At 42.3% G+C, this 25,016-nt stretch overlaps 2 protein-coding genes across 8 annotated transcripts in view; both read left to right on the forward strand.

The window, feature by feature from the left end:
* AKAP10 (A-kinase anchoring protein 10) overlaps window positions 1–8,585 on the forward strand; it is a 43,520-nt gene extending 34,935 nt beyond the window's left edge. For 3 of the 5 annotated variants that reach the window (XM_075854400.1, XM_075854401.1, XM_075854405.1), the window contains exons 12-15: window positions 801–883; window positions 995–1,047; window positions 5,325–5,424; window positions 6,048–8,585. In XM_075854400.1, coding sequence (XP_075710515.1) covers window positions 801–883; window positions 995–1,047; window positions 5,325–5,424; window positions 6,048–6,091 — 280 coding nt within the window. In that variant the 3' untranslated portion in view covers window positions 6,092–8,585. The remainder of the gene's footprint in view (window positions 1–800; window positions 884–994; window positions 1,048–5,324; window positions 5,425–6,047) is intronic. The other 2 variants (XM_075854404.1, XM_075854402.1) reach the window with 2 other exon arrangements.
* Window positions 8,586–18,089: 9,504 nt separating this feature from the next.
* Window positions 18,090–25,016, forward strand: part of CTPS2 (CTP synthase 2) — a 164,471-nt gene continuing 157,544 nt past the window's right edge. For 2 of the 3 annotated variants that reach the window (XR_012881580.1, XM_075854407.1), the window contains exons 1-4: window positions 18,090–18,265; window positions 21,756–21,818; window positions 22,944–23,149; window positions 24,543–24,713. Coding sequence is in view for 2 of the 3 variants with exons in the window: in XM_075854407.1 (XP_075710522.1) it covers window positions 21,775–21,818; window positions 22,944–23,149; window positions 24,543–24,713 (421 nt within the window). In the remaining variant the exon portion in view is untranslated. The remainder of the gene's footprint in view (window positions 18,266–21,755; window positions 21,819–22,943; window positions 23,150–24,542; window positions 24,714–25,016) is intronic. The other variant, XM_075854408.1, reaches the window with a different exon arrangement.

Here is a 25,016-nt window from a genome sequence, read left to right on the forward strand (position 1 = left end):
TTGCATCTTTTAAGTTCCTTTTATGGGAGTAAATTAAGTTTCCTTGTAGCTCTGGGTAGATCCTTTTTGAGCCGTGTTCACACCTTTTTTTGGGCTATATGATCAGTTGAGACAAAGTCGTGTGTGTGTGTGTGTGTGTGTGTATGTATGTATATGTATGTATATATGTGTGTATATGTATATATGTGTGTGTGTGTGTGTGTGTGTATATATATATATATATGAGATATATAATTCATTAGTGGTGACCTCCTTGGGCCCTCCAGCAAATGCTTTTTGCTCCCATACACTGTGAAGAGCAAAAGATTTTCATGGTTCAATCCTGGTCCTATGACTAGGAAATACTCTTGGAGGGGACAGTTTTGCATATGGAGGCAGATCTGGTCTGCATACTATTAGCCGCTTTCTACAATTGACATAGAACAGATATGGGCAGGAATTTTCTACCTTCAAAGGTAAACTCGAGTAATAATGGAGCTACTCTTTAAGGAGTTGTCCTCTTGATGACGCCTGTCCATATGTCCTATTGGGGGAGGGTCTCCCCGCTGTGAGAGCAGCGGCTATTGCCTTGGCAACTTTCTATTATACTTAGTTTTACTTTGATTAACATTTTTAGGATCTCTGCTTGCTGTGAGTGCAAACATTCTTATTTAGATCCAGAGGCTGAGAACTGGTCTTAAAAAATAGTCATGCATGGAAATACAAAGCTTATTAGAAAGTTACATAACGCTTCCTTAGACAGTGATTGTTTCCCTTTTTTATTTTTTACTAACATTTTTGTTTCTTTAATCTCCTGACAGGAAAATGACTTTCGGGACAGTAAGTGATTTAGGTCAGTTTATCAGAGAGTCTGAGCCTGAGCCAGATGTAAAGAAATCAAAAGGTGAAATTTCTGAATCCTTGTGTAGATGTGGCGAGATGTGGAAGCCGTTACAGATGAGCTCTGCTCTGATTCAATCATATGAATAACCAGTTTCTTGTCATTTACATTTAGGATCAATGTTCTCACAAGCCATGAAGAAATGGGTCCAGGGTAACACAGATGAGGTAAATCTCTCCATCTATAATGATCATCCACTTCTCCGAGGCCTTGGCTTATTCTACATTCAGTAAAATACATCCTGGTGGTTCTCTAGGCGATAATCTCCTCTCTGAACAAGTCTCTATTGAATCAAAACTGATTACACCCTGTATAATGTACCCCCATTATCCATAGGTTACAGATGTCTTTTAACCCCTACCCGCACCAGGACGTAACTGTACGTCGTTGCGGGAAGTTACTTCCCGCACGAGGACGTACAGTTACTGAGTTAATCCCAGTGCACACTGTCGGCGACAGTGTGCACCGGGAACCAGGAGGTCAGCTGTCGCCGACAGCTGACACTCCCCTCTTGCCGGCCAGCGGTCCTTTGCCGCTGATTTCGGCGCATTAACCCCTTAAATTCGGCGATCGGGTGCAATCGCCGAATTTTAGGGGTTTCTAACATATCGGCAGACCCCCGTCCGAAATCGCGGGGTCTGCCGATAGTTAGTATGGCAAACGGAAGCCAAACAATGGCTTCCGGGTCTGCCACGGACAGAAGCCCATCAGGACCAACCTTCGGCTGGTCCTGATAGGCTTCCTGTCAGAGTGACAGAAAGTCACTGTGCCGTTCCCGATGCACACTGTCGGCGACAGTGTGCATCGGGAACTTGGAGATCAGCTGTCCCCGACAGCTGACACTCACCAGTGTTGCCGATCAGCGGCTCATCGCCGCTGATTTCGGCAATTAACCCGTTACATGCGGGGCTCGATTGCGATCTCCGCATGTAGCGGGTTTGTAGCGCATCAGCAGCCCCCATGCAATCGTGGGGGCTTCTGATGCTTGTGATGGCACCCGGGGGCCAGACAACGGCCCCCAAGTCTGCCATGTATGTCAGCCTATGAGGATCAGCCTCTGCTGATCCTCGTAGACCAACTGTCAGAGTGACTGTGACGTCACACTGACAGTTGGAATACATTACACTACCTAGGTAGTGAAATGTATTCCAGCAGCGATCAGAGCTGCAGGTCAAAAAAAGAAAGTGTAAAAAGTAATAGAAAAGTTAATAAACAAAAATATAAAGTGTAAAAAGTAAAAAAAAGTTAATAAAAATGTTTTATAAAAGTGTAAAAATAAAAGGTTTTGTTTTCCTATAATAAGTCATTTATTATAGGGAAAAAATGAAAACGTTAAAAAAAAGTACACATATTTGGTATTGCCGCGTTCGTAACGACCCAATCTATGAAACTATAATGTTAATTTTTCCGCACGGTGAACGCCGCAAACAAAATAAACGGAAAACTGTCAGCATCGCTATTTTTTGGTCACCACCCCTCCCAAGATATAGAATAAAAAGTGATCAAAAAGTCGCATTTACCCCAAAATAGTACCAATAAAAACTACAACCCGTCCCGCAAAAAACAAGACCTCCCTCAGCTTTTTTGACGAAAAAATAAAAAAGTTACGGCTCAGAATAGCGTGTCCCAGAAAATAAATTATTTTATAGAAACTTAATTTTATTGTGCAAAACGTAAAAAAAACTATACACATATGGTATCGGCGTAATCGTACCGACCGGCAGAATAAATTAAAACGTAATTTATTGCGCACGGTGAACGCTGTAATAAATAAAGAATTTAAAGCGCCAAAATCGCTGTTTTTTGGTCACCCTAGCTCTAAAAAAGATCCTGAGGGGCCAAAATGATCACTATACCACTAGAAAAATTCCTTGAGGGGTGTAGATTCCAAAATGGGGTCACTTTTGGCGGGTTTCCACTGTTTTGGTCCCTCCGGGGCGTTGCAAACCCGACATGGCACTGAAAACCAATCCAGCAAAATCTGCGCTCCAAAATCCAAAAGGCTCTCCCTCCCTCCTGAGCCTTGCTGTGGGTCCAAACATCAGTTTACGACCACATATGGGGTATTGCCGTAATCGGGAGAAATTGCTTTACAAATTTTGGGGTGCTTTTTCTCCTTTATTCCTTGTAAAAATGAAAAAATTCTATGTTTCCACAGAAAAATAGGTGATTTTCATCTTCACAGACTAATTCCACTAAATTCTGCAAAAAAACTGTGGGGTCAAAATTCTAACTATACCCCTAGAAAAATGCCTTGAGGGGTGTAGTTTCCAAAATGGGGTCACTTTGGGGGGGTTTCGGCTGTTTAGGTACCACAAGACCTCCTCAAACCTGACATAGTGCCTAAAATACATTCCTAAAAAAAGGAGGCCCCGAAATCCACTAGCTGCTCCTTTGCTTCTGCGGCCTGTGTTTCAGTCCATTAGGACACTAGGGCCACATGTTGGATATTTCTAAAATCTGCAGAATCTGGGCAATAAATATTGAGCTGCGTTTCTCTGGTAAAACCTTCTGTGTTACAGATTTTTTTTTATTACAAATGAATTTCGGCAAAAAAAATGAAATTTGTAAATTTCACCTCTACTTTGCCTTAATTCCTGTGAAACGCCTAAAGGGTTAAAATATTTTCTGAATGTGGTTTTGAATACCTTGAGGGGTACAGTTTTCAAAATGGGGGGATTTATGGGGACTTTCTAATATATAAGGCCCTCAAAGCCACTTCAGAACTGAACTGGTCCCTGAAAAAATGGCCTATTGAAATTTTATTGAAAATATGAGAAATTGCTGCTAAAGTTCTAAGCCTCGTAACGTCCTAGAAAAATAAAAGTACGTGAAAAAAAATGATGCAAACATAAAGTAGACATATAGGGGATGTTAACTAGTAACTATTTTGTGTGGTATTACTATCTGTTTCACAAGCAAATACATTTACATTTAGAAAAATGCTAATTTTTGCAAATTTTTGCTAAAATTTGAAGTTTTTCACAAATAAATATTGAATTTATCGACCAAATGTTTTCACTAACATAAAGTACAATATGTCACGAGAAAACAATCTCAGAATCGCTTGGATAGGTAAAAACATTCCGGAGTTATTACCACATAAAGTGACACATGTCAGATTTGAAAAAATAGGCTGTGTTCACAAGGCCAAAACAGGCTGTGTCCTAAAGGGGTTAAAGAGGATTTATCAGCAGACAGACCTCCTTAAAGGGGTATACTCCTCTCAGACACTATTGACATCCTCAGGATATGCCACAAATGTCCGATTGATGAGTCACACCTCTGGGACCCGCATCTATCTGTAGAGCGGGGGCCCCCTAAACCCCATGCTACCTTTTTTCTGCTTTTGCTGGGCTCTGTGGATGGGTTTTCTGGGAATAGCTGATGACGTTTTGCTACGCTGTTTCCAGCACTTTCATAGAAGTGAATGGGCGTTACGGAAACAACGTCGCTCAGCGAGGCTGGCTGTTTCCATACTCCTGGACACTTTGTAACTCCGTGGCCACAGCCCAGCAACAGTGCGAAAAGGTGGGCCGGGGATCAGGGGGCCCCCATTCTAGAGATAGGAGTGGGGCCTGCATCTATCTGATGTTTATGGCGTATCCTCTGGATATGCCATAAATGTTCAAGATGGAAAAACCCCTTTAAATTGGGACATCTTATATAGGAGCAATGAATGAACCAGGGTGTATGATCACTCAGCTGAGCGGTGGGTGTACTAGGTGCTGTAATAGCACCGTCTACTTTAAATGTGTGTGTAATTTGTTAAATAGGTCTCACTAGATACAAACCGTTGAAGGAAGAGAATTTATAAAATGTTGTTCTTTAATTGCATCCGCAGATGCTGCTAGGAGCTCCGTTTTTAATTAGCCATTTGAGGCCCGTGTTCTAAGCAAGTTAATGTGCACATGGGCCAATTGGGCCACCACATGGTTGCAGCCATGGCACGTTAGTGCCTAAATAAGTCAGTCTATCATGTGGTGCCATCTGGCCAATCAAGCAGAAAGACGTTCATTTACATAAAGTGTGCTGATTGGCAGTAGTCCCGCGGACTCGGACCTCTAAAAAATAGCATCTTTCTTATGGTTTTCTGTCTGGTGACTGAATCCCTTTTATTTATGCGAGGTGATGATGAAGAGGGACCTAATAAAAGAGGGTTCTAATATGGCACCCAGTGTACCAACTGTGCAGTCTGCCAACCACCCACAGATCTGATAGATGCTCTTATAAGCATTAAGTTGACCTTACTCAGTCACTATTTCACGTCCTCTGTTTGGTGGCAGGGCATCTTTCCAATACATCGGTGACAGCCTTGTTCTTGTACTGGAACAGGGGGCTGAAATCACCTAAAACTGCCTATTCCTGCTGCCAGTCTTGATGTTACAGTGTATGACGGCGCTGGTGTCACAAGCTGCTGGTTTTTTTTTGTTTTTTTTTTTAGGCTCAGGAGGAAATGGCTTGGAAGATCGCAAAGATGATTGTTAATGATGTGATGCAACAGGCGCAGTGGAATCCTCCACCGGACCGATCTACGAAGGTCGGTGCGTCTGTATGGACTATGCTCTTATAATGTCCTGTGTCCGCTGCTGTGACATGAGCCATTATTGTATTCCATGATAATTTGCGGTTTTCTACTTAGTGAGGCGTGGCTCAATCATTTTCTATTATGTCACGTTTTCCATAGCGTAATTATCTATTGCTTTTTGTTGGCTTACGTTTTTCATCTGTAAACTGGCATGATTTTTCCTGGCAACATTCTGGTTTTCTTGCCGTAAAACGTGCTAGATGGCACTTTACTTGCAACAATAGAAATTACTTCATGCTATTTCTTGTCATATAATGTTACCAACTTTGCATTAAAGGGGTCTTCCATCTCCGTCATTTATGGCATATCCACAGAATATGCTATAAATGTCTAATACCTCTTGTATGCTCGACTATTGGTTGAATAGAGAAGTTGGAAGTTTTGCTTGCTTCTTTTTTTTACTCCCCAAGACCGCCCATGTGCGAGGCTCTCCGGTTTAGGTTACCTCTACATTCGGTCTGCAGGTGCCCCGTCTGGCAGAACAGCGGTCAAGGCACATGCAAGATTTAAAAACTCCTTAAATGACTGACTTTGTTCGGGTCTTATAAATGCGCTGATAAATTTCTACTTTTTTCCTAGATGCAAGAACAGTGATTCCCGGCTTCACACCGCTTTCTGTCTGACATGACATTGAATCGTCTGTTGCACTTCGGGATGATGTGTTCAAGCAATTGTGCGGAACAATACAAAGTTCTAGTGGCAGAACGAAAGAAGAAAAAGATTTTAAGTTTAATATATTCCTGTCCCTTTATAATATCTAGTACTTTAAAGATGTGCGCAGGGCACTTGTAAAGGTGACAATGAAGGTGAATCACATATGACGTGTGAATACAGATTGCCGGGTTCAGAGACGCTGCACATGCCGGATACAGTTTCAGTCTCGGAGTTCCAATGTTTAACAATTCAGGACGATTGTGGTCACTGTGTTCATCTACACTGGACATATCACTTGGATGACATCACTGTAGTGTTCCTGTAGAAGGCTGATGACTTGAGGCTGATCAAGGAACATTCATAATAACTTTTATAGAGCTTATTTTCTTTCCTTTTCTATCTGCCTAAATCAGTCAATTCTCTATCTGCTAAGATTACAGTGCGTCTCATGCCAAGACCCCCAGAACTTTATTAAAGCCGGCCCGGCCGTGGATTTTGTTTTCGCATGCATACTACATTTATCCATACACACCATGTCCTATTGCTGCAGTGCCAGTTTCTCTTCCTTCAGGATTTTTAGGTAAAGTTTAGCTTTTTTTTTTTTAACGTTTTCCAGGTGGTATAAAGGTTGTCCCTCTTACTAGAGAGATATTGTGCAACTACTTCATGTATGAAATACGACATTCCAAGTTTCAAACTTGGAGCCATATTGTTACGACTAAAACATACCCGTAACCTAACTTATGTTTCTATGCTTCATGTTCCATAGCAATAAACATTAATGCATGACACCGGGGGGCTCAAAGCTTCAGATCCCTGGCCATTATGTCCTCCACATTAACTTCATGAAGTTCCTATAAAACATACATTAGCCTGTTTTAAAGAATGAGAAGAATACCTTATTCCTCTGCCAAGTTATCACCAATGGAAGTTACAGGCTGTCTGTGAGAAGATCTTATGTCCCTATGACAACACTTCTTGCCTTGTAACGCAGAGGTTCGGAATTGACATTGGCTAGTGGGGCTCATTTATTATTCATCTTGCATTAGGAAATGTAGGACGTGTGTTCCATGTTCATGAATTGCAGCATTTTGCCCTATATTTTATGTAGAACTTGCAGTGCATTAATACGATACTTAAAGTGCCCATACACTATAAATTATCCTTTGGCCGACCGCTATCCTTTGCTATTCCACATTAATGTGCATACTCGGCTCAGATGAACATGCAGGTTTATTTAGTTGGGGAGAAAGGCCTGATCTCCCAGGGGAATTGTTAAAATCCATACACATTTTTTAGTAGGCTGGTGCTGCCGAAATCAGGCCAGATTTTATTTAATGTGTATGGGCACTTTAATTTTTCTTAAAGGAGAAGTACAGTAATTGATCAGCACATGAATGACAAACCCAATTGTACAAGGTACAACATGGTGGCAGAGCTTCCTATATAGATTATTATATCTATATCATGCAAGCTTCTATAGGAGGTGGGGAATGTCTTACCACTTAGACATCAATGTTCAGAGCATATGAGTAGTTATTCCTTGTTCTTCATACTATATTAATTCCTGAAGCCTTCAATATAAACTGAAACAAACAATTCACTGCAAACCTAAAAGGAGGTCAAATTTATTTTTTTAAAGGTAAAAGTTGCATGTATCAATGAATTTAAGTTCTCTTAAGGTGGAAACAACCTTGTAGCATTGTGGAAATGGTTTGACAGAATGACAATATAACTTGCTTATTCCTTTGTTGTTATGAGCCTTGTACTGTAGGGATGGGAATGTAAAACCAATATGGACGGTTGCTGGTGGATCCGCGTCCACACTGAGAAACTGGCACTTTTTATAGCTATGCTGAAATTTCATTTTGGGACACAAATGCAAGTCTGTTGTCTCGAAGCACCCGTTGATCTTTACATATGATTGCTGCAGAACAATGACCGTTTGGATCCAGCTTTTAAGAACCTGGGACATACAAGTATTGTAATGGATCAGTCACTAGTTCTGGGAGTACACAGCACATCGTTGGGCTTCATTACATTTCGGGGCATAACCATTGCTCTAAATGCAACACTCCGTTACACTGCTGTGGTTTTAGTAGTGAGAATATTCTCTGTTCGGCAGTTTGATCCTTGTTTGTATGTTTTTTTTATGTTTTCCTTTTCTTTCTTTTTTTTTTTTCCGTAAACCTAAAAAAATATATATATAAATCACAATATGTTGCGTTTCCAGTCTTGGGAACAGCGTTGATTCTCTTGGTAACCTATTTCAGTTGTTAAATTTACCCTGTGTATTGTCTGGTAATATACAAAAGGAGGCTGTGTGTAGCGTTTTTGGTACTATGTACCTCTTCCATGACCTTCTCATACCCAAGTATTCCTGTACTTAATCACTCATCTATTTAAATGTGTTAAATTGAGAATATATCAGAGAAATATTAAAAGTGTTGTCTATCCTTTTCATTGTGTGTGATCTTTGATTGATTCCCAAACTGGTAATGAAATGGAATGTACAGATGACTGGATAAAGGTGTCCGAATTGTAAATGGGGATTAATACTCAAATTTGAAGGCACTATCCAGGAAGTTACTTATTTTTTTTTTCCTTTGGGACTGCAAATGAAATATAAGGGTGGTGCCAGAGGCAGGAATAGAGGTCGTGGTAGGGCCTCTACTATCAGTGGCAGTAATTTTTTTTTATCCAACAATCCCCCGATCTCCCGCTACATGCGGAGGGGACAAAAGGATTTGTAAAGGGAAGAGGGAAGGATAAATTACAAATTATTAATATACCAGATCATAGTTTAAAGGCATCAGAGATCATGCTCTTGGAGAAGGGGCTTTAATTTGTCCCCACAGCGAGATTTGATTTGTTTACCTGGGTGAAGGATTTATACCTTTTTGCTCGAAAATTAAAATGGATAGTTTTTTTAAGCATCACAATCTAAGGAAAGGTCAAGAAATGGGTTTAGAGGAGTCTGATTTGGAAGGCTTAGATTTTTTGGAGGCGCTATGGGAGGAATCCAATAGGACTCAAGGACAAGACCCGTTTACTAGCCTGAAAACAAGAAGTAGGAAACTGCCGCCAGTTGGGGATTTCACCAATGTTGATCTATTTGTTTAGTTGGTGGGAGATGAGCTGAGGATGTTGGATCAGGATATGAGTAGTATGCAAAATAATCTGTCCCCCTCTGAAGGTGAGGCCCTTACTACTTTGGAAAATAAACAAAATATAGTTCTAAAAGCATCCGATAAGGGTGGGAACATTGTAGTTATGAATAGGGAGGATTAAAAAAATGTGAGGATATACTGCTTAATCCTGATTGTTATACAATCCTCAAGAAGTATCCCACCATAAGCTTCAAGAGGGAACTTTTAGATATCCTTCAGGATGCAAAAAGTAGAGCACTCAGTTCTAGTGAATTCAATTTTCTGCTCCCACAATTTCCAACTGGCATGTTTTTATAGTCTACCAAAAATCCATAAGGCTTACCCTCCCTTACGTGGTAGACCAATTGTATGAGGCATTAATAATCTAACTCAAAATGTGAGCACATATATAGATGTAGTTTTGCGTCCATTTGTTCTCAGCTTGACATCTTAAGTCCGTGACACCATGGACGTATTGAAACAAATTGATGGTATCACACTGAAACGGGGTGCAATGTTGGCAAGTCTTGATGTAGAGGCGTTGTATTCCTCTATACCACATGAGCTTGGCTGCCAAGCAGTGGGTTATTTCCTTAGGTCACAAGGTACCCAATATTTGGCTCACAATGAATTTCTGTTGCAACTGTTACATTTTGTACTTGAAAGGAATATGTTGGTCTTCGAGGACTGCATTTTCCATCAGCAGCAAGGTACGGCAAAGGGGAGTCCAACTGCCCCCACCTATGCCAATTTGTACCTTGGTTGGTGGGATGAGACTGGTCTTCGGAGACCAATTCTCTAAATGGACATAATCAGTGGGTCTTTGGATAAGATACATTGATGATGTGTTGTTACTCTGGAATTCCAGAGTAACGAGTTCAATGCCTTTGGCAGCTCTAAATCAGAACGATTTTGGACAGGTTCACTAGTGATATTAGTGACCACTCTATAATTTTTAGATCTTAAAATTACAAAAACGAGGGAAGGCACCATTTGAACTCAAGTGTACCGTAAGGAGACCGCTACAAATAGATTTTTGCACTGGGACAGTTGCCACCCTTATCCTCTTAAACGAGGCATCTCTAGGGGCCAGTTAATTGTAGTTCCCTAGAAGATTTTGAACTACAATCACAGCATCTTGGAAATAGATTGAGGGAGAGAGGATTCCCCAAAGAGGTAGTGAAAAAGGCTTATGAGCTGGCAAGAGACTCAGATAGAACTAGCCTTTTGGTCCCAAGAGAGAAAAGAGGAAAACATCACAAGACTTCTAGACACTTTCGACTCTAAACAACCAGAAGTAATGAAAATACTTAAGAGATACTGGCATATTCTCAGTGCAGATATGGATTTAGCGGATAGAATCACTAGCCAACCATCTGTCACATTCCGAAGGCGAAAGCATATAAGGGACAGAGTGATGCACAGCTGCTTCGATCCAATACGGCAAAAGGAGAGAAAGATTCCGGGTACATACAAATGTTGCAGAGTTTGCAACTTTATCCGGAATGGGAGGAAATTCAAAAGTGTCACCACCGAAATCGAATATGATATTGTAGATTTTGTGAACTGCAGAACAGCAGGGGTGGTTTACCTGATTACATGGCCATGCCCACTGAACTATGTGGGTAAGACTATCCGTCAATTTAGTCGCCGAATTGGAGAACATGTAGGGGATGTGACAAATATAAGGGATACTCCCATATCAAAATACATGAGAAACCTCTAGGAAGAGCGGAATGTTTACGTTTCCAGGCGATTGAACTGGTCCGTCCACCAAAATGAGGAAGGGACTGGGACAATTTGATCCTGAGAAAAGAGGCCCAGTGGAGCTATAGGTTGGCATGTATCCAACCAGATGGCTTGAATGAGCAGACACATTATACATGCTTTATTTAAACATCAATCTATTAAGGTCCAGTCATTAACTAAATTTAATTCTCCAAATTGGTACTAGTGTCCCACTTAAATATGTATTGTGGGTCACCTTGTACTACATTGTACATTAACGCTTCGATAATCTACTTCCTATAGTGTGGGACCAGAGGGCATGTTAGACTATTGGTTGCCAGGTTGCAGTGTTGAGCTGGACAGCGTTCTTGATTCCCATGACGACAGGTCACTCCCCCAGATGGAAAGTGCTAGAGGCTATAACGAGATGCGCTTCGCTGCCTCTCTATGCGCATGCGCGTTTGGTTAGGCGATGGCTGTGATCTCCGGGCTTCTCATCTGATACGCCGGGTGTCACATGACCACACGTCGCGAATGACGTTTGCGATACTGATTGGCCAGCATAAGGGCTTGGCCTCAGCCTAAGGCTGGATTCACACGAGCACATTACGTCCGTAATGGACGGATGTATTTCGGCCGGAAGTCCCGGACCGAACACACTGCAGGGAGCCAGGCTCCTAGCATCATACTTTTGTACAATGCTAGGAGTCCCTGCCTCTCCATGGAACTACTGTCCCGTATTGAAAACATGATTACAGTACGGGACAGTGTCCGGCAGCAAGGCAGGGACTCCTAGCGTCGTACATAAGTATGATGCTAGGAACCCGGCTCCCTGCAGTGTGTTCGGTCCGGGACTACCGGCCGAAATACGTCCGTCCATTACGGACGTAATGTGCTCGTGTGAATCCAGCCTAAGGGGTGGAGTATAAGTTATATATACTCCGAGTCCTGAGTGAAGCATGCCGCTGATATCAATGCGAGCATGCTTCCATGTGTGTAGCTGAAACAGAATATCTGTACACAATTCAATATTGCTGGTGTATTAGCCAGCTTTATAATGAACAGACCCCTGATGAAATAATTATACAGAAACGCGGAGGGTCAGATATGAGAGGGGGATATATAGCGTGGGCTTTTGTCACGGTGGTGATTGTACCCCTAAGATTGGCGAGTTATTTAATAAAAATTTACAAATTTTACTCCGTCACAATCAGTGAATGGGCTGCAAATGAAATAAACAAAAAAGCAATACTTCGCTATCCTTGTCCCTGGCGATCCAGCGCTGTGATTCCGTCGGCAGTCCCGGTGGTTGTTTACTATGTTGTATTTTTGACATTATGGTACAAATACGATCGTCACCAGATCCTCTGATTCGCTGTAGTGGTGACATACGTGCATGTAAACATCCACCAGAACTGCCGCTGAAGCGACCGTGCTGGATTGCCAGGGGCAAGGATAGCTAAGTATTGCTTTTTTGTTTAATTGAATTTACAGCCACGGTAGGGCTGGGCAGGATAAGGGAGGTCATCTTGCACTTTTTTTTTTTTTTTCTTCCTTACCCCGGTTTCAACTGTATTCTATAGTAGAATAGGGAGTTGTCAGTTCCCTGTTCTACTATTCCCTGTTACGCCGGCTGCTCACAGCTCAGCGCAGACAGGTGCAATGATGTCACCGCCTCGCGCCTGTCTGCGGTGGACTTCTGGCACATACCGATGCCTCAGGCATTCTATTGGTCCACAGAGTCCTCAATGACCGTGCGCCACGGTGCGTTGGCAGTGCTCACCCCAATGTTATATATTTACACGGATGATGGTGGTTATATACAGGGATTAAGGGGTCCCTGTATATTACCCCCTTCCCTTTATATAACAACCATCAATCCTGTATACAGGGATGAAGGGGGTTATATACAGAGATGATAGCTGTCTAGTGTATATACAGGGATGATGCGGATTACATACAGAAATGGTGGCTGACTGGTATATACAGGGATGATGGGGGTTATGTACAGGGGCTTCGATCATCCCCATATATACCAGCTCGCCATCATTCTGTATAACCCCCATTATCCTCGTATATACCAGCACCCAATCATCTGTGTGTGTGTGTGTATATATATATATATATATATATATATATATATATATATATATATATATAGCGCATTAGGGAAGGGCAGGGGCTGCTCGCTGTGGCATTGAGGCTAAACAAGATGTAAATGGGGTGGACGTTGAGAACACCGTGGACCAATAGGATGCGGGTATAAGGCAGAAGTGCAGTGGAATCTGAAAATCCGTGCCTCGCCGTACAGGCACTATTTGGGCTATATGGGGGTATTATACTGTGTGGGGGCATCTATAGGGACATTATACTGTGTGTGGGGGCAGTGTCTGTGGTATATTATATACAGTAGTATGTATATGACTACTATACGTTTGTCCCCTACTATCAGGAGAGCGAGACCATAATTAAGTTCACCTTGCAGAATGGTGGTCAGGGGACTCCTGTTCACCCAATAAAGTGGTGGGACCCCCACCCATTGGACATTTATGAAGACTTCAGTCATACGTATCCTCTGATGGCATCAAATCCTGCCTTTGGCACAAACCACAAGGTGCCCGAGGGGATAGTTTATATGGCCCGTGTCCGTATTCACATGTCCCTGTTGTCGTTCCACATGTTTTCTGCTAAAAATTTGAGCGAAAAAGCAAGAAAAACCTTTTCTTTGGGAATCCGATTCATTCCAATAACAGTTGTCACTTGGTCTATTTATACAGAGGATAAGAGATCAGACAAAAAGGACCACCGGCGCTGCTATAAATGTTGTCGAGGCAGAGAGAATAATTAATGAATGTTTATTTAAGAAGGAAGGGCTACGCGTTTCGACGCCGAACCGGCGTCTTCATCAGGCCAATCAACATTTATAGCAGCGCCGGTGGTCCTTTTTGTCTGATCTCTTATCCTCTACTTGACAGCAAAATCATTTTGCATGTGCACGGACCTGGCTGCAGCTTCTTGCTATTGTGATACCTATTGGTATCCATTACTCAAGGTGAGCAATTTCCCTGTCATATACTGTTCACAATACCCTCTCGCTTTATTGCACTATGTGGCGCCGTGTCTTTTTTTATCTTTATTATTAGTATTTATACAGAGGTCTGAATATTGAATATAGCTGGCTATAGACGTAATATACAGTCGTGTTCAAAAAAAATAGCAGTGCATTTAAAAAAGCAAATAAAGCGCAAAATCATAACTTATTTGCCTAAATGCAAATGCCCTGGAAAAACTACATATTCCGTTCCAAATCAAAACCATAACCACATTTATCCAGTTTGTGTTAATCCTTTACAGAAAGTAAAGAAAAAGGAATATTAGGCTGTTCCAAAAAATAGCAGTGCCAGCATTTTTCTTTAAAAACTCAAAAATTGTATGTTTAAACTGAAAAATGTTTCAGATTTTACTGAACTAATATTTAGGGACTTAACCATTGTTTCTGAGAAGTGCTTGACATCTGTGTTGCATGGAGTCGACCAACTTCTGGCACCTCTGAGCAGGTATTCCAGTCCAGGGAGATTCCACTACATTTTGCCTCATGCATTTTTGATGTCACCCCACAAGTTTTCTATGGAATTGAGGTCAGGGGATTGGGCTGGCCACTCCATTACCTCAATCCTGTTTGTAACCAAGATGTTCGCTTACTGGTGTGTTGGGTCATTCTTGTGTTGAAACATCCATTTCAAGGGCATTTCTTCTTCGGCACAGGGCAACATGATCTCAAGTATTTTGGTATATTCAAACTGATCCATGATCCCTTGTATGCGATAAGTAGGCCCAGCACCATGGTATGAGGAACATCCCCAGATCATGTAGGAATTCACCAATTTAACTCCTCACTGCTATTATTTTGAACAAGCTGCTTTCAAGAAATGATTCAATTCTTCAGAATGAGCGGCATTCATGTTCTAAGTGTTGGCTCTGGTTTTTTTCTACTACACTTACAAGTAAATTATTTGCTATGTTTTCTACCAAAAACATTGATTTATCAGGTTAATGATGTTGGACTGCTATTGTTTTTTTAACAATACTGTATCTTTTAATCTTCCCTAATGGTAGGGAGATAAATCGCTACCAGACAAGATCTGACATAATCTCATGCCTATATCAAGCTTAAAGGAGCACTCCTATTGGACCCTCCATTTGGACATTGGTGTTTCAGTGGGGTGCTGTGTGCAAAAATATTTACGGATCCTGGCATCTTGTATTTTTCGTGTCCAGCGCCGCTCACGTGATCTTCCCTCTGACTTGACTGGAGTCACTGTGCTTTTGAATAAACCGGAAGTCAGGCTCTCAATGCATTCCTATGGGAGCCAGAACAAGGCCACAACGAGGCTCCATAGGAATGCATTGAGAGCCTGACTTCCAGTTTTCTGAAAAGCAGTGATTCCAGACCAGGTCAGAATGAAGATCACGTGAGAGGCGCTGGACCCGAAAAACGACAAGATGCGGGAATCGGTAAGTATTTTTGCACACGGCACCCCGCAAACACCAAAAAAATAAAGTGGAGTGTTGATAAATGCTATATAGGTGGGAACCACCGTAGACTTTGAATGGAGCGGCACCACACATGCCTGGCAGATGCTTTATTCGGGCTCCTCCCAGCTACTGTCTTGCGGCTGAGAGGACCGGGGACCCCGTTCTGGTGTTCGGTTGGAGTCCCAGGAAACCGCCGATCTAGCGTTGATCACCTATCCAGTGAATAAGTTAAAAATCCTTTCGGCTAGAATACCTCTTTGAAGGGCTGGTCCCAACTTCCTTTTATTTTGTAGCTCCCTGGACAGAAGATGCTGCAGTCTGTGTTCTGAACATATTGACAGGGGTTTTCTTGATGGGACATCCCACTTTAAGGCCCCATGCACACGACCGTATTTTTTCCCTCCTGTAAATACTGGCCGTAAATACGAGTCCGTTGTCACAAGTTTTTAACCCGTATTTACAGACCTGTGCCCAAAAATACGGGTCCGTTGTCATCCGTATTCCACCCGTATTTACGGATCTGTAAAAAAAGGAGGCTGGAAATGATGTCACATGATCGCTCAGACGACATTTTCGCTGCTTCTCTTTATTCAAAAATTTAAATCCCCTGACGTCGCCTAGTAACGCTCCCGTAATTACGGGTGCACACGCGTAGCCACCTGTAATTACGGGAGCCCCATAGACTTCTATGGGCCTGCCCGTGCCGTAATTACGGCCTGAAATAGGACATCTATATTTTTAAATTGCCCGGGCACCTTCCCGTACGCAAACGGTAAGGTACCCGTGGCCAATAGAAGTCTATGGGCCCGTAATTACGGGCGTTTTTACGGTCGTTTGCATGGGGCCTAACCGTGACGTTTTGCTGCAGGCCTGTCAAAAATCCTAAAACTATTGAAAAAGCACAATTCCTACTTATTCTTTACTTCTACTTAGTTTTTACTTGGTTTATTAATTTTACAATTTTGATCAGACAGTTCAGAAGAAGCACAAACATTAGGCTACATTCATGTGTGGGTTATAAATTGCAGATTGTGCGTGCGATTGGACGTCAGCCCCTACAATGTATTAAATGATCTGTGAATGCCGTACAGCAGTCGTGTGACCTTGCCTTGTCTCATGGTTAGTAGATCTGATGCTGTATGTATATATACGGGCTCACCTGTAGGCGCAATGTCTACATTAGAACACAGGTATTCAGGAGTGAAGGCCCTGAGCGGTAACGGAACAGATTTTTAATACAGTGCGATTGATAGGTGGACAAATCTTTTTCACGGTAAGCATGATTCATAGAAGAGTATAAACAAAAAAAAGGAAAAACAGAGATTCCACAATTCTCAGGATCCTCCCAGTGCACCCGATCAACAGAACGTGTCAATATTGGAAAACCACGACGCATTGCTGGATACTTCGCACCCTGGAGACTAAGGGTATGTTCACACGGCCTATTTTCAGCCGTTTTTCAGGCCGTAAACACCCCGAAAAACTGCTGAAAATACGGGGGCTGAACGCCTCCAGGCATCTGCCCATTAATTTCAATGGGAAAAACGGCGTTCCGTTCCCACAATGTGTTTTATACGCGCCGTTTTTAAAAAAAATGCATGTCACTTCTTGACTCAATAGAAAAGCACCGCTAAAAACGCAAGTTGCTTAAAAAACAGCTGAAAATCAGAGGTTGTTTTCCCTTGAAAACCGCTCCGTATTTTCAGCCGGTTTTTGTTAAGCGTGTGAACATAGCCTAAGGCTCATGCACACGACCGTTATGTACTTCTCTATCCTATCCATTGTTTTGCGGATAGCATACTGAACCATTTATTTCTATGGAGTAATGCACACATCCTTTTTTTGCGGATTCGTGCATCCATTCCGCAAATTATAGAACATGTTCTTTTCCGTATTTGCGGTCCGCCTCACCCATTCTATTCTATTGGGTCAGCAAAAACAATGGACAGCACACGTAAACCGGTATGAGCCGTTTTGTGTTCTGTAAAACGGAAACGGTTGTGTGAATGATGTCTTATTGTGAGCTCCGTTGGGTTCTGTAGGGGTGTTCGTCATTTTGGCAGGAAGATTAGTGTTACATGCGCTATTTTTTCTGTCAAATCTGACGTATTTTGCGAATAGAGCATCCAATGCAGATGTGAACATAGCCTTAGGAGGTTCACGGATTAATCGGGATTGATGGGGGGGGGGGGGGCAGTCTCGAATATAACAAACTGGTCTCATGGAGGCATAAAGAAAAGGAAAACGGGTGTTCTGATGCCTGGGCAACCCCGAGCAGAGCAGATAATCCCATGCATTGAACTTTTCCAAGTTTACAGTGATAATCACCACAGCCAGATCACTCATCTCGTTCTCTATATAATATTTGCCACATATTGTACTAGTACTGAGCTTTATTATTTGTATTATAAATGCTAAACCTTCAACACTATAAAACATAACATTGCAGAAGACAAGTTACAGGTTGCACTCGTTTTTGTAAACTGTATTATGTTTCTATACCAATAAAGCACTTACAAAAAAAACAAGAAAAAAAAAAAAAAAATACACATGCTACAGTTGCTTGCTTGCGACGCTTGCCGAGGAATCGTTCGCCACCTAGCGGCTCAGTGTGATAATCACTTATCCTGTCAATCCAACGTGCTGTTCCTGAAGGTGTCTTGGGCCCCTTAGTCCGCAGTAAACAGGCATAGGACTGGTCAGATGACTCTCGCGGACCCCGCTATACAGGTGACAGGACGTCGTGTCTTCTGTGTGTACGACATTAGGAAGCAGCAGTGTGCCCAAACTTCTGATCCTCTGCTGGTCGGATCGTTTAAAGGGCAGTCTGTAATATAGCGACTAAGTGTAGATACGGCGACTAGAATATCATCAGCGGCCATACAGCAGGTTTATACGTGAATACAGGGTCAGGACATAAGTCTGCAATGAGAGGTCCTGTGTGGTGCTGGTAAAGGAAGGGTTAAGTTTTAGTGACAGGGGGCGTGGCTTACTAGTTAACTCCTCCTATGTGTGAGTAGGTTTTCTCCGCCATTATTTTCTGTAGCACTTCATAATATGGGATGGGTGCAATTGCAGCGGGTATCGCGTGCCATATTCATAACCAATTTTCTGATGGCACCAACGTTGTTCTCTTTTTGGCATTAGAAAGGAGCACAGTTATATAGACACAAAATGGGCATGACCTAGGGTCATAAAGAGCGCACCTGCTATACCCATAGTTCCTGCCCCTTACCCATCAATAAATAAAACACGTGACGCTGGTAATCCGACAAAATATGCTGCATTTGATAATCCAGAAATTCTGGTAATCCGGCACTTCTTTCCAGCACAGAACTGTTTGATAACTATAAATTAAAAAAACATCAGATCCAGAAGCAGGTACAGGCAGGTAAACTAGTAGACACTTCGGCCGTATTCAGACGACCGCAGTATACGTCCGTGTGACAGCTGTTAAAATAACGACCATCACACGGACACATGTATTTCAATGGGGTCATTCACTCGGCCGTTGTTTCAACATGTCCTATTTTCTTCCATTTTCACGGATCCCTCGATAGACTCAAGTCTATGGGGATCCGTGAAAACGGGGGCAACGCTGACGTGAAAAACAGTCATTTTTCACCTCCGAGTTTCCCCTGATTCATCTGAATTCGTCCTTAGTGCGCCGAGTAAAAAAATGCCCGCGAAAAATAAGTGCATGTCACTTCTTGAGCCGTTTTTGGAGCCGTTTTTCATTGACTATAGAAAAACAGCTCTGAAAAGGGCCGTGAAAAACGCGAGTCACTTAAAAAACGGCTGAAAATCAGGAAAACAGCTCCGTATTTTCAGATGTTTTTTTTAGTAAGCGTGTGAACATACCCTTATAATTAATCTATATAAGCATGCAGCATTACTCGTGTAGATTTGTTTTGTGGGTACTGATGATGTCATGGTAAAGGGGTTCTCAAGTTGTCTCAGGCTTCACAGACATATGATCGATCCGTGTGAGAGCGTATGCCTAATGCCAAGAAATGGGACCACCTTTCCTGAAAACAGGGCTTGTTCGCAGGGATTTATTTTCGATCCATCTGTGGACCATCGTTTTCCTTCCTTTAATATGGCTTCCCTACGAGCCTCACATTTTTGCAGTAAATATACAGAACTACAATAAGGAATTCTTAAAGGCGTTATCCCAAAATCATAAAGGATCACCTATCCACAGGATAGATGATACTTTTATGATCGCTGGGGTGCCCACCGATTGAGGGAATTGGGTCCCGCACCCCCAAATTTCTCCTCACTGCACTCCCCACAGTGAAGAGGAGCTTAAATGGAGCGGCAGTCGAGCATGCGCCCTTTGCTCCATTCAATGTCTATGAGAATAACGAAGGCAGCCGGGCGCCATACTCGGCTGTTTCTGTCCTTCCATAAACATTGAATGGAGCAGCAGCGCGCATGCTCGACCACAGCTTTATAAAGTGTCCTCTTCACCGCAGTCCAGCAGTGAGGAGGATCTGGGGGTTTGCGACCCCTGTTCTCATAATCGGTGGGGGTTCCAGTGGTGGGACTCCCATCGATCATAAGATGATCACCTATCCTGTGGATAATTTATGATTTTGGGAATAACCCTTTAATGTAGCTTTAGGCTATGTTCACACATCGTGATTTGTTGCATATTTTGATGTCAATTTTTGAGGCAAAGCCAGAAGTGGATTCAAAAGGAATGGGAAATTTAAAAAAAAAAACTTAAACTTCTCCTTGATCCACTTCTGGCTTTGGTTTAAAAATCTGCACAAAATCACAATATATGAACATGTCCTGAGGCTTATTGTGCACAGCAGTAAATTCCGTAAAGCATCTTGTCACACAGACCGGCCATACAACTGTGAGTGACGCCTAAGACCAGGACTACACTGAGACTTTTTGTAGCGCTACTCATTAATTTTAACTATTAAGCTACAGATAAATATATTGAGTTTCATGCAATCTTGTGGACTGCAGCTGTCACTCAATAGTTAAACTCAGTCAGAAGCTCTACAAAGTCCTGGCCTTAGGGCTTATTCAGATGAGCGTGTTCCGCGTCCGTGTGCTGTCCGTTGAAATAACTGACTGCACTCAGACCTATTCAAGTCAATATTCATGCGTGAAAGAAATGCGTGCTTACGAGCCTTCGCTGGAATGGTTTCTTTTGTAGACCCCTCCCCCATTGACACAGGACAAGTGCATTCACTTTTTGGGATTTAAACCAGCAGAATGATGAATTGTCACAAAGTGCACTGTTTGTTTATCTGTCATGACACACGTTGAAGATCCTTGAAAGATTTAGGCCGGGTTCACACAGAGTTTTTTGCAGGCGGAAAATCTGCCTCAAAATTCCGTTTGGAAGTTTGAGGCAGATTTTCCTCTGCCTGCACGTCGACTTTCGTGGCGAATTTCGCCCGCGGCCATTGAGCGCCGCGGGCATAAAACGCAGCGAAATACGTTTTCTCTGCCTCCCATTGATGTCAATGGGAGGTCAGAGGCGTAACCGCGCGAAGATAGGCCATGTCCCTTCTTTCTCCCACGAGTCGGTTTTACCGCTCGCGGGAGAAAACCGCCTCTGCCTCCCATTGAAATCAATAGGAGGCATTTTCGGCCGGTTTTTGGCGAGTTTTGCGGCGCAGTTTCCGCATCAAAAACTCTGTGTGAACCCAGCCTTAGGGTGCATAGAGCATCAGCCGCATGTGGCCAAAACCGTGCCCACATGTGGTGGTGAATGGCTGCACGATATTGCTGGTAATATTACAGTTTTACTGGCAAATCATTTGCCACTGCATGTGGGCATGATTTCGGCGGTTGCCATTCCGCGTGTTCTCACCCATCAGTTGTGAGCAATGCGCTTACACTCAACACATTCCCCAAGCTTTACATGGAGGGTTTGCTCTTAATTGATGATGTAGTGTGATGTAGAATCACTGCCCACCTCCCGGCCATTAGCCAAGCAGAAACACCAAGAGGGCACACTGCTACAGGTCAATGTGAGGCACGGTCATCCTCAAGCTCTGCCACCTTGACTGGTTCTTGAGTAAGTAAATGCCATGGGAAACCCTCTGAATTGGCAGGCCTGGGGCTGTGTTGAGGGTACACATAGTTTGGACATTGTTCAGATTTACGCTAATTGAAAATGAATTCATCACCATTTTTTATTTGTTTTATTGGAATTAATTTCAAAATCTTCTTTGCCTTTGTTGCTTTTCAGTGTGGAGATTAACTTTCTAATGATCTGGAAAAAAGCTGCGCAATATATTGCATGTGGAAAAAGGTAATATCACATTTTTAAGTTATAATGTGAGAAGGGCAACAGGGCAATTGTTTGCAGTTGTTTGTGTTCCGTTCCCACAGGACGGGTTTTTACGCGACCGTTAAAAGAAGTGCATGTCACTTCTTGAGCCGTTTTTGGAGCCGTTTTTCATTGGGTCAATAGAAAAACAGCTCTAAAAACGTCCGTAAAGAACGCTTGATGCTTCAAGAACGGCTGAAAACGAAAACAGCTCCATATTTTACAGCCGTTTTTGTTTGCCGTGTGAACATACCCTTACTCTTTCCCAGTCCTCAGCTCAATGTCGGTTGAGCCTTAGGCTGAAAACTTGCTTAAGCTGGGACAGACTAGTTGCTAGGGGCATGCTGCCTGACAACCCCATGTAAAAAGCTGCAGTTGTTAGGCAATTTATCCATAGCAACCAGACTGTCCCAAATGACTCCGCTGAAATCTGGATTGGCACAGTGCTGACATCCAGGGAAGTACGTACAGTATAGGAGGTGCAGAGGTTGAGGCCAAACCTAAGCCTCTTGAGCCCAAAAGGTCTCGTCATAGCTGTGCCCTATGTCAGCTTCAAGTTAACCCTCTGCTGACAGGGGAGAAGAGGAACAGCAGATTAGCAATTGTCATGTCATGCGTTCCCCTTTACTACTTACTTTATCACATAAGTAGATTTTTCATATATACATTTTTTTTTTAGAAAACCTGCACAGATTATTTTGGTGTTTTTGAGTTCAGACGGCAATAAAAAAAAATACCTAAAAAAACAGAATCAGATTTGACAATCTCATGTAAAAACCGTTTACCTCAATAATTTGACGTCTATGCACGCGCTATGCAAAACCATGAAATCCAAGGCTTATAAATAGCAGCGCATCCTGGAGAGGAAATAAAGGGCCACCGGAAAGGAGAGTGTTCAGTGCTGAACGTCAGGACCCGTTCATTCAGAGCACCTGTGGGTATTCGCGAGGACCAACAAAAATGAACCAGCACTTTAATGTTAGAAGCATATTTTAATTTCCATGTTCATCCACGTGGACCCAATCACTTGAAAATAATTTATCACTAATTTGTAGTCTTTGTACATTTCAGAAAACAATAAAAATAATATGACTTGTTATATTTCAGGAATCTCTTTCGGCGCCTGAGTACGGTACGTAGAGAACCAATGAAGTACATACTGGTGACCGGTGGTGTCATCTCTGGCATCGGAAAAGGCATCATCGCCAGCAGCATCGGTACCATCCTGAAGTCTTGTGGGCTTCGAGTGACTGCTATTAAAATTGACCCGTACATTAATATTGATGCCGGGACGTTTTCACCTTATGAGCATGGTACGTTATATGTTATGATCTTATGTGTACCTTCGTATTCAGTAATAATAATGTTAGGCCTCATTCACATCTACGTTGGAGGCTCGGCTTGGGGTCTCAGTCACAGATCCGGTCAAAACTGGTGCACAAAATAGCGCAGCATGCTGCGCTGTTTTGTCTGGTAAAACGACGGCCAGCATGGCGGAAACCTGAAAAGTCAATTGGCTCCGTCAAGTGCTGATGGTGCCTGTCGTGCAACGGATCCAGTGCTTCCGGTACATTGAACTCATGTAAACGAGGCCTGAGGCTCTGTTCACATGGGGTATTTTGCAGGCAGAAAAAATCGGGAATTTTGAGGTTCACTCTTTTAGTCACAGAGTCACCCAGTCCCGTTCTCTCCAGCCTCCCCTGCCTACCTTCTGTGCTTATGCCCACTCAGTTTTATAGAATTGACAGGAGATGTACTTTAATGAAATTACTTGGGGATGTTTCGGCAGACTAGATTTCTAGACGTGTAGATTAGAGTCATGTGCTGAGAGTACGATCTCTTTAGAAGTTGTGACAGCACATATGAGAAGGATATGAAGATAGCTATCACCAGGTCCCTCAGCTATTTATGATTATGGTGGATGATCATGTTGAGACATTATGCATGTGTGGATTTCCCAAGATGCACTGGGATTTATAGTCTCTTTAGAGCTCAGGTTGTTGCCATTATTGTGTGTTTGCACAGCAGAATTACATGTAAAACTTCAGCAGTGAAGCAATACAAATGTAATAAAAGTTAAGCCAAGTAAAAAATTTTTGTGTCATTTAAAAAAAAACAAAAAAGAAACACAACAGTGTTAAGGTGTTAGCTGGGAGGGAATAGGAACATGTAATTTTCCATTTACACTCATCTTTTCGTGTTTTGGACATGCTGCGTATTTTATCATACTCTTGTCACCTGAAATCACAGCATGCTACGGAGATGTTCGTTTTCTTATTTACTTTGATTTCAAAGGTGAAACAGCTCTAGGAACATTTCCAGCCAAAGAGATAAATGATAAAATTCTGGCAGCCTACAGCCACCACTAGGGGGAGCTGACTGAAGACTGATTTTTACAGCTCACATTGAACTCATTAATACATCTGTTGGCAATAAGTTCAGTGGTGGCTGCTCGTAGAAAAAGAAGCAGGGAATTGGGAGGTTAACCCCTTTAATTATATATTATGAAATTATTGGCACAGAATCATGAACCTATTTAGACTAAAAAAAAACAATAATTGGAAAGCATTATGAAAGATGCGGCATGGAGCCGACATTAATAGACAGAAATAGCTCTGATAATCAGAAAACATGACAAATCAACTAATATCTTCGATGTTGGTATGATAACTGATAATATATTTCTCGGATATTATCTTTTTGCAGGTGAAGTGTTTGTCCTGGATGACGGAGGGGAGGTAGACTTAGATTTGGGAAATTATGAGAGATTCCTGGATATCAGTCTGTATAAGGACAATAATATCACTACAGGGAAGATCTATCAGCACGTGATTAACAAGGAGCGACGAGGAGACTACCTGGGGAAAACCGTACAAGGTCAGTCACTGTATCTATCAAATTAGAGGTGATCGATATTAGGTGGATCCTGTGAGTCAGAGACACGCCGGACCCGCTCTCAGCTGATCCGTCCGTTCAGCTGAACTGACGGATTCGGCTGAGAGAGAACGATACAGCTTTTATGTATACAGAATACATAGAAGCAATATCGTGAAAAGTAAAATGATTTTTTTTTATGAAAGTCAATTCTAAAAAATATAAAAATTACAAAAAATATTGATTTAATAAAAAAGAACACAAAGGTTTCCATAGCCTTTAAGCCAATCACTTTTTTTTCCTTCT

The sequence above is a fragment of the Rhinoderma darwinii genome, chromosome 2 (genome assembly GCF_050947455.1).
Source record: "Rhinoderma darwinii isolate aRhiDar2 chromosome 2, aRhiDar2.hap1, whole genome shotgun sequence".
Taxonomy (NCBI): Eukaryota; Metazoa; Chordata; class Amphibia; order Anura; family Rhinodermatidae; genus Rhinoderma; species Rhinoderma darwinii.